A 12,140-nucleotide genomic window follows, 5' to 3' on the forward strand; every position below is an offset into this window, starting at 1 on the left:
GGTATCTATAGCTAACCAGTCCAGTCTAGTGAATCTATATCTTATACTTTATCAGCAGTCCAGCGCCAAACGTCCTCGGGTTTTCCCTCTCCGATTATGGTTGTTGAGCTTAGAGAGTCGTCTGCTCTGTCAGGGTGAAAAATCCTCATTACCGCTTTTCCATCATCGTCAATCCACGCTCGAAACATCCCTCCGCAATTATGATCCTGCAGTATATTGGCAGAGGTGCTAACGACACGACCCGATGCATCGCGCGACACTATGCTCTCTATACCGATCATACCGCCCTCCCCTTCCCCCGTTTGGCCCCAACGGTCTCCAGCGCTCCTCTGTAGCTCTCCGCCTCTTCCGGCAACGCGATACAAGGCATTGGCTGCTGGTGCCTTCGCCCATCGCGCGATTGAGCCGACCGTTCTCGCAGCGGCTACTCGTAGAAAGGAGTCGCCATTCCCGGTACCCGATAGAGCGATGGAGCGTGTCGTTTGTAAGTGATCGTAACCGCCACTGGAAGTCGTTTGGGCAACGGGAGAGTATACGAGGGGGGTTGGTAGACAGTCAGCGACTAGGTTTCGTAGGTTCACCGATAGATCTACAACTGGACCTGGCAAGCCAGGTAAATATCTTTTTATACTTCTCGAAGTGTTCGTCCCACTTGGTTCGCCCGTCTCGACCCATTCTTCCGCCCAGAAGCCAGCGCCGACGACAGGTGTATCACCGATGCGCCCGGTAAGTTTATTCGTTAACCCTCCCGTACTAGTAGCCACGCATACGACGCCGTCCGCATCTAACGCGACTGCGCCGCATGTGCCTTGGGGTAGATATTCCTCGGCGCTCCAAGTCGCCAGACCCTTTCCCGCTTTCTCCTTTTCCAGTGCCCGTATATGCTCATCCCAGCGGTGCTGAGTGAAGAAGTATTTTTGGTCGACTAGTTCAAGACCGTATATCTTGGCCAGTGTCTCAGCTGTTTCCCCGTGGATAAGCGTGTGGGCTTGCGCCGACGGCACATCAAGATCAACCGTCTCTAGACCATTAGATTCTGTTAATACGTCCGGTTGCGCCAATCCCAACTCATTCTTTCTACTTAGGTCTTTGTCTCCGTGCTCCAGCATTGCCTTCGCTAGTAAGATCGGGTTCTTCACCCTGCGCAGGCCGGTCACCCCGACGCCACGTTTGGCATAACCCCGCGATACCATGACGGAGGCTTCCAATTCGTTGATGCCATCGCGCGTGAATACGGCGCCATGGCCCGAGTTGAATAACGGGTTATTCTCGAGGAGCGTCACGGCGTATGTGGCGATATCGAGAGCGGAAGGAAACTCAAGTTCAGAAGAGCCATTTCTGCTCAGCGGCGCGGGAGTGCGTATATAAGCATCCACCTTGGAGACCTATTATATGCGTCTTAGCTTTTCTTTCTCCTCGACAAATAAATAGATAATTTAGGTACCTACGATAGTGAGAAGCGCATGTCTATATTGTTTATATTTCTCCGGACCTAAAGTCTCAGGCGTAATATTACCTGCGCCGCCGTGAATAATTAGACGTGGCTTGACCTGTGTCGCATTTCGTTCGGGTTGGCGTTTATATTCCATTTTTATTTGTCTACTACTCTTCCTACAGCTCATCCAGCACAAACTTCAATTAAACGTTTCTGTTGTTCTAAGAACAGCTGAGGAGGCCGAAACTCGGGATAGAATACGATAAAAGACCAATCTTCATAAGATGTTTCATACCGGTATAGGAGCATTAAACCCGGTTATTTAACCGCTAGAAGCAGGTACTTTTCATCAGCATTTAACCCACAGTTACTCCCCGCATAAGCGGACCACCCATTGAAGAGGTGGGGGCATATATCTTAGACTTCTCATACTAAACTGCTAAAATCGACGTCAATTCAACCGACAAGTCCAATAAATACCTATTCTCAGTGATGGCTTACACAAGACTAACCTCCGACCGCTAGTGAAATAACATGCATGTTATTCTTGCAATGGCGTGGTTTTTGTAATCAAAAGGAGCAGATATGATCGATTATATTATTATTTAGTCTTAATTACAATCAAGCATTAACTTATACTTCCTGTGTTTAATTCTCAATATTGTTCAACACAGCTTGCGAGGAAAACACGTACGGTTTCGGCGGAACGAGCTTATTTGAGACCGCCGACGGAGCGGGTGGTAGTTTTCTATCTTGTTGTACGAAACGAGCCGAATAAACGCCAACCCAGTTCCCACCGGCATATTAGACTAACTCCCTCCATGTAGAACGCTAACGACGCCGGTCTGAAGGGCGCTGGTGTCGCAAAGGTGGAGCTCGTAAACGGAGAACCAACCGTGACCCAACGCCTTCGGGGACAACGGGTACTGGTGGCCATCAGACAACACGCCCCGATACGGCGACGTAGCTGCGTTCCGGGACCCACGATCCGAGTACGTGTGCGCATGGGGTGGGGCGCCAACATCTGTCGCGGATTCTACCGACGCGCAGTACGTGTGCCTACTACGTGTTAAAGCCGCCGATGCATACGACTTGGACCGGTACGAGTACTGGTGGGGCCCAAACTCCGGATGGAAGACGGGGAAACTATTGACGGAGTTCGGTGCTCGGACGGCGGTCGCGTGGCTCATTGGCCAGGGGCAGATTGTGTGGAGCGAGTTCTACGAATGCTATATTTTCGCGCATCTAAGTCAGTAACTTTCTTTTCTTTTCGGGCGAGGCATGTTATCTTTCTTCCAAGCCCCTAATTATCACTCCGTTCGGGTGTTGTGGCCCCTAGCTCCGGATCACTATAGTCAAAAGGGGGTTCGCAAAGCTCTTATAAGCCAACTAATATCGATCGCAGGTCCCGGTGGTTCCGACGTGCTCCTACGTACCGCAACGTCGCTTCAAGGCCCGTGGACTCCTGATGTCAAAGTATTCACAGCAACGCCGATGGACGATGGCCTAACGTATGCCGGTGTCGCGCACCCCTATCTCGACCCAAGCGGTCAGACTCTGACAATCTCGTATACTAATAATAACCATATCGAAGTTTTTAAACTCTCATTTTTGAAATAAATAAATTTATATATTTCTATTGAATATATAATTCAAACCTCCGTTTCGAATGTGTAACCATTCTTTTCGTTTCACAGGTAGTTAATATTTGTTAAAACCTAATGGTGTACGAAATATGCAATGTGTAGCTCGTTAACACCTAATTTCGCAATATGTTTCATTCCATCATACCCCCATAGTATTTCTACTGACATCTTGATTCCTTTAATCCTTTCGTTTCATCCGTAATACTATAGCATGCTTCGGCATTTACGTGCCAAACCCGAACGATCGGGAGTTAAATTCAAATTTCTCAGTTAGAACTTCGATATCGAACTCTTGCGTTCCAGACTCCTGAGTGGTTTCCTCACTCAGAGATTTCCGACGATGGATTATGGATTGTCACTTTCCTTGGGCCACTCGAAGGGTCCGTAGGGTTGGTTAGGAATATATCAGCCCAGAACGATTTCAAAGGATGAGCCCCATTCTTAGTGCTCCAGAAATCCTCGTCCATGTGCGAAAGGTGAGAATTTATGAGACCGACTTCACCCTTTGGGAGACCAAAAGGTATCTCGTTATGTCATAAAATGTCATAACTTGATATATGCAACAAATTCCTTGTTTTAGTAAGTCCGAATTTAAAAAGCCTTGAAACTGCTTCAAACTTTGGTGATATGATTAAACTTTTGTGAGAATTTAAGCGGCATAATATCCCTCGTGAACTTGGGCAAGGTAGTTTCATAAAGCTGCTTTTCCTAAAGAAAAAAAAAAGCAAAATAAAAACCCTAAATAAACTTTAAGGCAAACCCGAGCTTAGAACCGCTCAGAACCGCTTCAAAAATGAGCAATGAGATTAAACCCCCGTGGGAGAAAATTACCTAGGTAGGTAGCACAATACCCCTCGTGAACTCGGGCATGTCATTGTTATCACCCACCACTACCGCATTGCAACTACACAGCGCAGCGCATCACTGAAGCACGATGGATTCTCACGAGCTGCAAACCACATCCAAGACACAGGATATAATAATCGACAGCAACTCTCCGTTCTCACCGTACATGCTACCCCGGGACTCGTATCCAGGCCCGGAACACATGGACGACATGGACTTCAACCAGAAATATGCCGTCCGTGTTGCATCTGCCCCCCTCACCCCCGAAGAGCTAGTATTAGTCCGGGGCCACCTCGGAGCCATTTTCCACGAAGAAGCATCCGCTTCGCTGCGCTGGGACCCGACGTTCCAGACAGGCTGGGCGCGCAATCTCCAAATGGCGCTGGCGCCCCAGCATCAAGACAGTGACACCATGCACTGGTTCCCCGACATTTGCGACTACGCGAACAAGCAGACAGCCGTGTACTTCGTGGGCGGCGGTTCCAAGCCCAACAGTGCTGGCCACCGCCACGGCTACACGGACCGCCGGCTGGGCTGTTACATTTACCGTACATGGCATGCGCTGCATGGCGGGCGACCAAACCTCCAGCGGCAGCACTTCTTCGCCAAGGCGCTGCGCGTGCCCGAGAGTGAGGCCACGAGCTGGAGCATCCCCGGCCTCGTGGCTGCCCACCGCCGGCTATGCGACGCGACGGCGGCGCGTCTCGGGAGCGAGGTCGTGCGTCTGCGATGCGAGGACACTGCCAGTGGTGCTTTCCCACCGCCGGTTGGGACGGCACAGACGTGGTGCGAGCACGGCTTGTCCTCGCGCCATTTGTTCCGCGCCGTGGTCCTTGTGGCCGACGAGCACGTGTTGCCCGTGGAGTGTCCGGTACAGCCAGTTCCGGAGATCAGGGGCCACAACCAGCAATGGAAAGTCGCTGCATGGCTGGAGCGGCTGATGCCCGAGTGTAGCGTGCTGATGGTGCGGACTGGGGACGATGCACATCTTAGCCGGCCCGTTTCGTTCGAGAGGCTGATTAGGGAAGGGAAGACGATCCCACTGGGTTTGGAAGAGAGGAAGCTGGCCAAAGAGCTCGGCGTTGTGCGGGTAAAGATTGGCGTGGCGATGCGCTTCCTGTTCGACCTGCAGGCCGAAGAGGAGGCCGCTATTCCGAGCCTGCGACAGGTATCAGCCATGCTCACGGAGGAGCGCGAGAGAGCTTGCCATGCTTGGGTAGAAAGCGTGCTGCAGCATGCCTCTCTCAGGGAAGTCGGGGTCGACGGGAACCGGTTTACATGGGAAGCGGTGCGGCGGATGTGGGCCGAACGAGATGGGGACATCTTTAATCATGCCGCCCAGGATGAGACACGATTGACGCCGCTATACTCATGGTACGGGCTGCAGTGAATTCCACGAAAATAAACTAACTCGGGAATAATGGTATCATGTTGGAACTGGGAAGGCCGTTTCGGACGCCGCCGCAACGCAGGCAACACAATTTCTGCAACGTCCACACAAATTCTTTGTTTTGGCGACCCGGATTCGTATTTTTCAGCCCGCAGCCTGCGTCCCTATTTGTGATGGGCCGCAACTATGAGCGTAACGCTGAATAGGAGGCTCGAAGAATGTCTATTCTGAACTAGGGAACCAAGCTACGGAAGTGCTGGGACCGCGGGGAATGCTCCCCCCCCTTCTGGAAAAATAGGGAGGGCGGGCTTTTATAACACGGGAGGCGGTCGGGGCAAGCAGAACCCGGAAGAGTAAATGGGTCTACGCACCGCCTTGATGACGGGAGTTAGCAGACGCGGTTATGCCGCATGTTCGATATTGCATACACGTAAAGTCATAACCCATAAACAGAACGCCACACCACTAGCGATAGAAATAGCAAACACGCCAGCGTGCACCCCAGTTGAAGATGCTTCCCGCTATCCCGTTATAGCTTATCTTCATAGAACCTCCACTCCGACTTGAAGTCTTTCTTGAGCTCCTTGTCTAGAACTAACGCTCTCAGCATCTCAATGGGCATGACATTGGCACGTAAGACCCTGTCGTGGAACCCTTTCTCGCGCATCTTCCCGTGCCCATCTCCCAAGGCCTCCTTTCGTAGACGCATCAGTTGCAGAGCTCCAAGCATATAGCCGGCTTGGTATAGAGGCGAATAATCGCCGCCAAGACTACGTCGGACCTCGCCTTCAGCCGTTGCGCGCTCGTGGCCCACCTTGTTGACGAGGAGATCAACACACTGCCGTGCGTCTAATTGACCTAGGTGGAAACGCACAGAAAACAGGATCCGCGCGCACCGGTGCATACGCCAGAACAGCGAGCCAATCTTATCCTCCGCGCTTACGAAGAAATCGCCTCGCTCCCAGAGTACCATCTCCCAATAAAGCGCCCATCCCTCGACGAAGAAGGGCGTGTCAAAAAGCGCGCGGCGGTAGTGATGGTGCCGCTCTCCCATGAAGATCTGCAAGTGATGACCTGGAATCATCTCGTGAAAGGCTGTCGCTCGCCCAAAGTGCCGGTTGTTACCGCGCAACGACATGAGCTTGGCCTCGTGTGCCATATCCCGCGTCGGATAAGACATTTGCATAGTCGGGCCACCGAGGAAGAACGGCGACACCTTCTGCCGCTCTGCTTCAATCATAGTCATGCGGATAGCCTCCTCGGCGATGCGCGGTACTGTTACAAGATCGTGCTTTTTGACGTACGCGGCACCCTCGTTGATGAGCGACCGGATGAAAGCTGGGTATGCTCCCGGTGGTTCGTACAAGTTCTTGACGTGCTCGAGAGCGCTGCGCCAGTGCGTTCCGAAGTTGAGTTGCTGCGATGCCTTGATCATCTCCGCTTCGCACCATGCATATTCCTTCTCTGCGATACGTAAAAGTTCTTCGGGTGTATATGGAATCATCTCAGCTTCGAGGTCGCTCAGAAGGCCGTCGCGTCCAATGGGCTCTCCAACGATGGTCTCTTCATCACCGGGCTTTACGCCTACCAGAACCTCGCGTAGGAGAGCTACAGTGCTACCAAGAGCCGCATCAAGGCGTTTATAAGGCTCCGTGACCCACCAGTCGAATAGGGGATCGTAATCTTTGTAGAAGGAGTATGTCTCCGCGAGCTTTTTCCGCAGAGCTGCAACCCTACGGGTGGCACGATGTCCAGTAGCCTTCGAGTACTTGCCAGCATTGTGATTGACGTGATCTCGAGCCTTGAATACAAGCTTCTCCGTCGCGGTAAGGCTATCAGCAAGGGCCTTAGGATCAATTGGCTCGACACGCCGGCGTTGTTCGCACCATGCCGTAATAGGCGTAGCAAACGGTTCAATGAAGGCTGTAAACTTGGCATCTCGAGCCTTGTCAAGCTCAAGTGTGCGTTGTGCGCGCCGTATGTAGTTCCGAAGCAGCAGATGGTCGACCCTATCATCCTGTGAAGAGTAGGAGTCGAAAGGCTGTCTCTCGAGGTCTGCGAGTTCATCTTGGTAAAATACTTCTAGCCGCGCATTCCGTGATGCAGAGCCATCGATATCATAATAAGCTGTTAAGTCCCGTAGGTCGTTCCATACACGTACGACGCGATCCTGAATTGACTCGGGAGGTGGCTCTTTAGACGGTACTTCGACGGCAGTCCAGTCCTCCTCGCCATCTTCCTGCTCTATCAACTCTATTTCCTTGGTAAGATCGTCTACTACAGCATTTGACTCTAGTGGCGACGGAGGCTTGGAAGCCGTGTCGCTCTCGCCGCCTTGTCCATTTTGAGCAACCTTACGAATTAAATCATACATCTTCTTAGGGTCTCTGCTATGTCCGAAATCCCATCCGGCATTAGAAAGTTTGCATTTCATATCTGCCGATAGCGAACGCTTCATCATAAGCAAGACAGTGAGACGGTTCTTGCGCCATCGCAGATACTCTGGGGAATCATTATCGCCAGCGGGTGCTAAAATACTCGCGGTGACGAAGGGAAGTAGATCTCTCGCGCGTAAGGCCTCGATTAATTCAGCATTCCATCGTGGGTAGTCTTCTAATTCGGAGAGTTTATGCCTTTGCTGAGGCGGGGCCGTTGTGCCGTAATTGAGGGAAGCCATGTTAAACTCTCAATATTGTTGAATTTCTTACGTTTGACACTATTCCACTATTTCACGACATTCTTAACACGTTAATCGTTGGTGACACCAGTGGGTTAGGTACCTAGGTAGGTATGGTAATCAAAAGGCTAATCATAAGATAACGACCACCTTGAGGTCATCTACCTATGTATACCTGAGCTTCGGCGGGGTCGGATGTAACCTCCAGGCCGATAACCGAGACCTCCTCCCGATAAAGCGCTACTCGTATAAATCAAGACAGCACAAGTATCACATCCTTCCACCGGTTAGGCACCTCATTTTCTGAGGCAGCCCACTTCGCAGCCGCATCCGCGGTATTGTTCCAATCTCTTGGGATTCTCCAAAATTTGATGGAGAGACCTTTCTCCATCCATCTCTCAAATTCGCCTAGAAGTATTTCCCATAGGTCTTTATTCTTGACGTCCGCACCTGCGTTCGTCTTCCAATCATTTCTAGTCCATGTTCTCACCCACTTTGTAGATCCCTCAACTACATACTCCGAGTCAGTGGCGATGACCATAGTAGTAAAGCCTTCACCGGGCCAGTGTCGGAAGCGCAAAGCTGCAATAACAGCGCGAAGTTCGGCCCTGTTGCTGCTCTGAATGCTCTCGTCACCAAAAGGTCCCGTGCGTTCTAGCCTGCCAGATACGATTAAGGGTCCCGGTCCATAGACGATCGCCCAGCCGGCTTTGGGGTTTGGCTGGCCATTATTCAAGCAAGCGCCGTCAGTGAAGATGAGAACCGCTTGGGGGTCATCGCGGTGGATGTATCTAACAATGCATATCAGCGAGCCTGTCCTTGGAGACAGTTCATTCCGAGGCAGATATAATTTTCCCTACGTTGCTCTTACCTGGTCAATCCAAAATAAGTTTTCTGGCCGCGAAACAGCTCCGTTGGCATGATTGAAGTCGTCGGTGGAGTGAACCTCTCAGGGATGACACGGCCACCACCTATTCTCATCTCCGGGCCTAAGGAATGTGGTGCACCAGGATCGCCGTCCTTGTTAATCGGGGGATTGTTCATAGGGCTATCATCGTCATCGTCATAATCATCTTTATCCGAAGAACTACTCATGAAGCTGTAATCTGTGCAGCATTTTCCACAAACGACAAGGCCATGTGGACCGCAAACGATTTGGCCATTGGGCAACTCGCAGGGGCCCTCCTCATCATCGCTGCTGGATGGACCAATTGGGTACAAACCCTGAGCGAGGTACCATCCGAGAGGCATTTTTGCTAAGTTTACCTAGGTACGGTGGACAAAAAGAAATAAAAACAAATTCCAGCTTTTTCTAGTGAAAGAATAAACTTGAAAGAATAAACTTACATTGATACATACAGGAGATGGAAGGTGGGGCAGCTGGGCAGGTGCAAACGCTAGTAGTCATGCACGGACTGCCAGCTGGCAACTTAACTTAAACGTCAAACGCTAGCAATACTTGAAAGAACCTGGACTGCGCAATGTTCCTTATATATTTGCATGCTTTGGCCGATCACATGAACATTATTGAGGGATTCGGAATCACCTTTCAAGAATGTTCTTTACGTAGTATCGATACCCACCTCCGCTATGATTCCTATAGGCCCATACATTAACGTAGGGTAACATTACATTAGTTTAGGCACTTACATGATGTTAGGTAGCTATGGCATATATGTACATATAACAAACACTTAATAATATAGGTACCTAGGTACATTTTGGCTGCATACTCGTCGATCCGACGGTAACTTTGAAACATCATGGACGATAAATAAAATAGAAAATAAAGGAAAGGAAAATAGTTTCATAAAACAATAAGAATTAGTGAGGTCTATGTTAAACTATTGCTTAGGTAGGCACCTAATTAATAGAACAATTACTTTATATTGCGCAACAAAAGGGTGGTATTTTCATAACTAAAGGGCAATCCCCTTTTATCATGAATAACACAATCCCAGAAACTACTTTACCCAGGGTAGGTTAGGTAACTATCCAGCATTCTTCCCCTTTGGTTGGTCTATCTTGCAAAACTACTTATATTTAAACTAAAGCTCACGAACAAACTGAACGCCTCTCAGCACATGCGGTGAAGCTCCGTAGGGAGCAAGAAGCTCATTTGGAAACGTCGCGGCGGGGTTCGGGTCCAGCCTACCCGTCGTCGGGTCTCGCCTGAATGCGACGAGACCCGATTCCCCATACTCGTTGGCCACGAATACAAACTCTTGGTTGTCATCTCCACTTAGACTGACCATGCGCGGCTGTATGTCGCGGGTTGGTATGTTGTGGACATAAGTAAGCCCTACCACGCCCCCGTCTTCGGTGAGTCTAAAGTGTGCGATGTGGCCTGAGTTCTCGCCTGGGAATCGATTCCAGAGGTAAACGTCACGCTGGTTTTTGGCGACTTCGAGTCCTGTGAACGCCGACATGATTATCTCACCTCGGTCCCATCTCCTACCGGCGTGTCCCCAGTGGACCGTGGTGAACCGGATTATAGCATCGGTGTACTCCATTTTCATTAAGGCGATTGCAGTAGAGAGGCCCCCTGCCACCACCAAGTAGTGCGTTCCTCCATGTGTGATACAAGCCATACTCTCCGGTGAGATTGTGTTGGGTACGGCGGTAATGCCCGTGATCTCGTACCTGTCATTCAGGGTGTCCATGACGTGTAACGAACTGGTACCAGGATTCGATATAATAAAAAAGCGTCCAGTCGGGTCGAGTATGGCTTGACGTGGCCCTGGTCTACGTTGACGCGGCCACTGGTAGCCATTTTCAGTTCTAGTCCGGATACTCTTTTTTAAAACAGGGAGGTTGCTCTCTCCTGAGATGTCCCAGACATCGATTCTGCCGCTTGAGTAGCAAGTCTCAACAATGCGAGTCTTGTCGGCGTTGAACGCGATGTGGTTGCCCCCAAGTGAGCCCTGGGCATTGTTAACGAACGAAAGCTTGTCGAAACCTATAGCGTCAGGTGCAACAGGAGGACCGTTGGCCGGAGTGTTAGGTACCAGCCTCAACATGCTAGTTTCCATACCTATCTCATTTACAGCGTAAAGCAAGTTAGGCTCTTTGAATAATATTGAACTGGGCAACCATTTCGGGATTATACATCTGGCAGCTATAGAGAACTCGGCGCCGTTGAAATTGACAAGTAGAATCTGGTTTTCATTGCCGACAATGAGCTTTCCCAGCGGGGGGACCAAAGAACCTTGGTCAGCCATGATGCTCGATTTGGAATTCGTGTTTGTTTTAGAAATAGTCAGGTAGATATTGTAAAATACAGAACAGGATAAGTGATAGGTATATGGTTTTTTGACTTGTACTCATCGATGAAAAGATTGGCGATGGAGGTGATTATATAGGTGTTCAGCTTAAGTAGATACAGCTGAACTGTTAAGTAACAGTAGAAGCGTGGTTGTTGTAGTGGAACAACATTACTTGGGAGCAAACTAACTCATCGATAAATCCATGATGTTGCATAATAGGTAGCTAATGTTCGAAAAGTAGGTGATTGTTCCTCAACGATATAGGTTGTTCGTAAACAGTATCTCACCACTAGATAGGTACCTAGGTACCTCCTGCAAATGTTTTAGGCCTTCAGTTACGTATGGTTCTTATTATACATCAGCTCTCTTGTAGAATTTTGCATCACAACGTCGAATGCATGATAAGGTTCAATATCAACCTTGCTACATTCCTACAAAACCACCCCCAACGTCTCCAGTAAGTATTTGACTACCAATTTATCTTTATTTAGGATTGTTAGGCGTCAGGTTATAGAAGGTCAGGAATCTTTGAACTATGCCCCTTACCTTCTGTCGGGAAACGGGATTATAATTGCGGGGAGATGGCTATAGAAGATCGCTTAGTATCGGGCAATTAGAAAACAGGTGTAAGAAGAGACGAACGCGTTCAAACTTAAGATATTAGTAGGCGTTAATACATTCATCAAGACGTAACATTACCCTTTTTACGATATAGTATAGCGGGGGCATCTATACCTTTGGCACTATAGTATCAAAAGACATTTTCATGCTTCGTCATCTCAGAAGAACAATTTCTAAGACAATAGTAAATACGACAAATGTATAGAAAGGTAGTGATTACATATTACCCGGGTATATATCTTAGATGTTGTAAATAACT

The 12,140-nt window shown here is 49.5% G+C and overlaps 6 protein-coding genes across 6 annotated transcripts; 2 read left to right on the top strand and 4 right to left on the bottom strand.

Annotated features, from left to right (window-relative positions):
- Window positions 1–41: 41 nt before the first annotated feature.
- Window positions 42–1,589, bottom strand: F4817DRAFT_314215 (N-terminal nucleophile aminohydrolase; the record flags this gene model as incomplete). Its single annotated transcript, XM_049300367.1, has 2 exons — window positions 42–1,385; window positions 1,449–1,589. The coding sequence occupies 2 exons, from the start codon at window positions 1,587–1,589 to the stop codon at window positions 42–44; spliced, it is 1,485 nt and encodes a 494-aa protein (XP_049160656.1).
- Window positions 1,590–1,969: 380 nt separating this feature from the next.
- On the top strand, window positions 1,970–3,055 carry F4817DRAFT_314216 (uncharacterized protein; the record flags this gene model as incomplete). Its single annotated transcript, XM_049300368.1, has 4 exons — window positions 1,970–1,975; window positions 2,263–2,427; window positions 2,486–2,684; window positions 2,841–3,055. 4 exons carry the CDS (start codon window positions 1,970–1,972, stop codon window positions 3,053–3,055), a joined length of 585 nt encoding a protein of 194 aa, XP_049160657.1.
- Window positions 3,056–3,398: 343 nt separating this feature from the next.
- On the top strand, window positions 3,399–5,582 carry F4817DRAFT_48050 (uncharacterized protein). The gene has a single exon (XM_049307527.1). It carries the CDS (start codon window positions 4,016–4,018, stop codon window positions 5,315–5,317), a length of 1,302 nt encoding a protein of 433 aa, XP_049160658.1. The 5' UTR covers window positions 3,399–4,015; the 3' UTR covers window positions 5,318–5,582.
- On the bottom strand, window positions 5,582–8,148 carry F4817DRAFT_48009 (uncharacterized protein). Its single transcript, XM_049307526.1, has 2 exons — window positions 8,098–8,148; window positions 5,582–8,041 (listed from the first exon to the last, which is right to left on the bottom strand). Exon 2 carries the CDS (start codon window positions 7,992–7,994, stop codon window positions 5,847–5,849), a length of 2,148 nt encoding a protein of 715 aa, XP_049160659.1. The 5' UTR covers window positions 7,995–8,041; window positions 8,098–8,148; the 3' UTR covers window positions 5,582–5,846.
- Window positions 8,105–9,512, bottom strand: F4817DRAFT_332342 (ribonuclease H-like protein). Its single transcript, XM_049302637.1, has 2 exons — window positions 8,866–9,512; window positions 8,105–8,785 (listed from the first exon to the last, which is right to left on the bottom strand). Exons 1-2 carry the CDS (start codon window positions 9,243–9,245, stop codon window positions 8,248–8,250), a joined length of 918 nt encoding a protein of 305 aa, XP_049160660.1. The 5' UTR covers window positions 9,246–9,512; the 3' UTR covers window positions 8,105–8,247.
- A 344-nt stretch (window positions 9,513–9,856) lies between these two features.
- Window positions 9,857–11,449, bottom strand: F4817DRAFT_332343 (putative isomerase YbhE). The gene has a single exon (XM_049302638.1). It carries the CDS (start codon window positions 11,213–11,215, stop codon window positions 10,043–10,045), a length of 1,173 nt encoding a protein of 390 aa, XP_049160661.1. The 5' UTR covers window positions 11,216–11,449; the 3' UTR covers window positions 9,857–10,042.
- Window positions 11,450–12,140: the final 691 nt, after the last annotated feature.

Source organism: Daldinia loculata (genome assembly GCF_022478755.1).
Source record: "Daldinia loculata strain CBS 113971 unplaced genomic scaffold F4817scaffold_14, whole genome shotgun sequence".
Lineage (NCBI taxonomy): Eukaryota > Fungi > Ascomycota > Sordariomycetes > Xylariales > Hypoxylaceae > Daldinia > Daldinia loculata.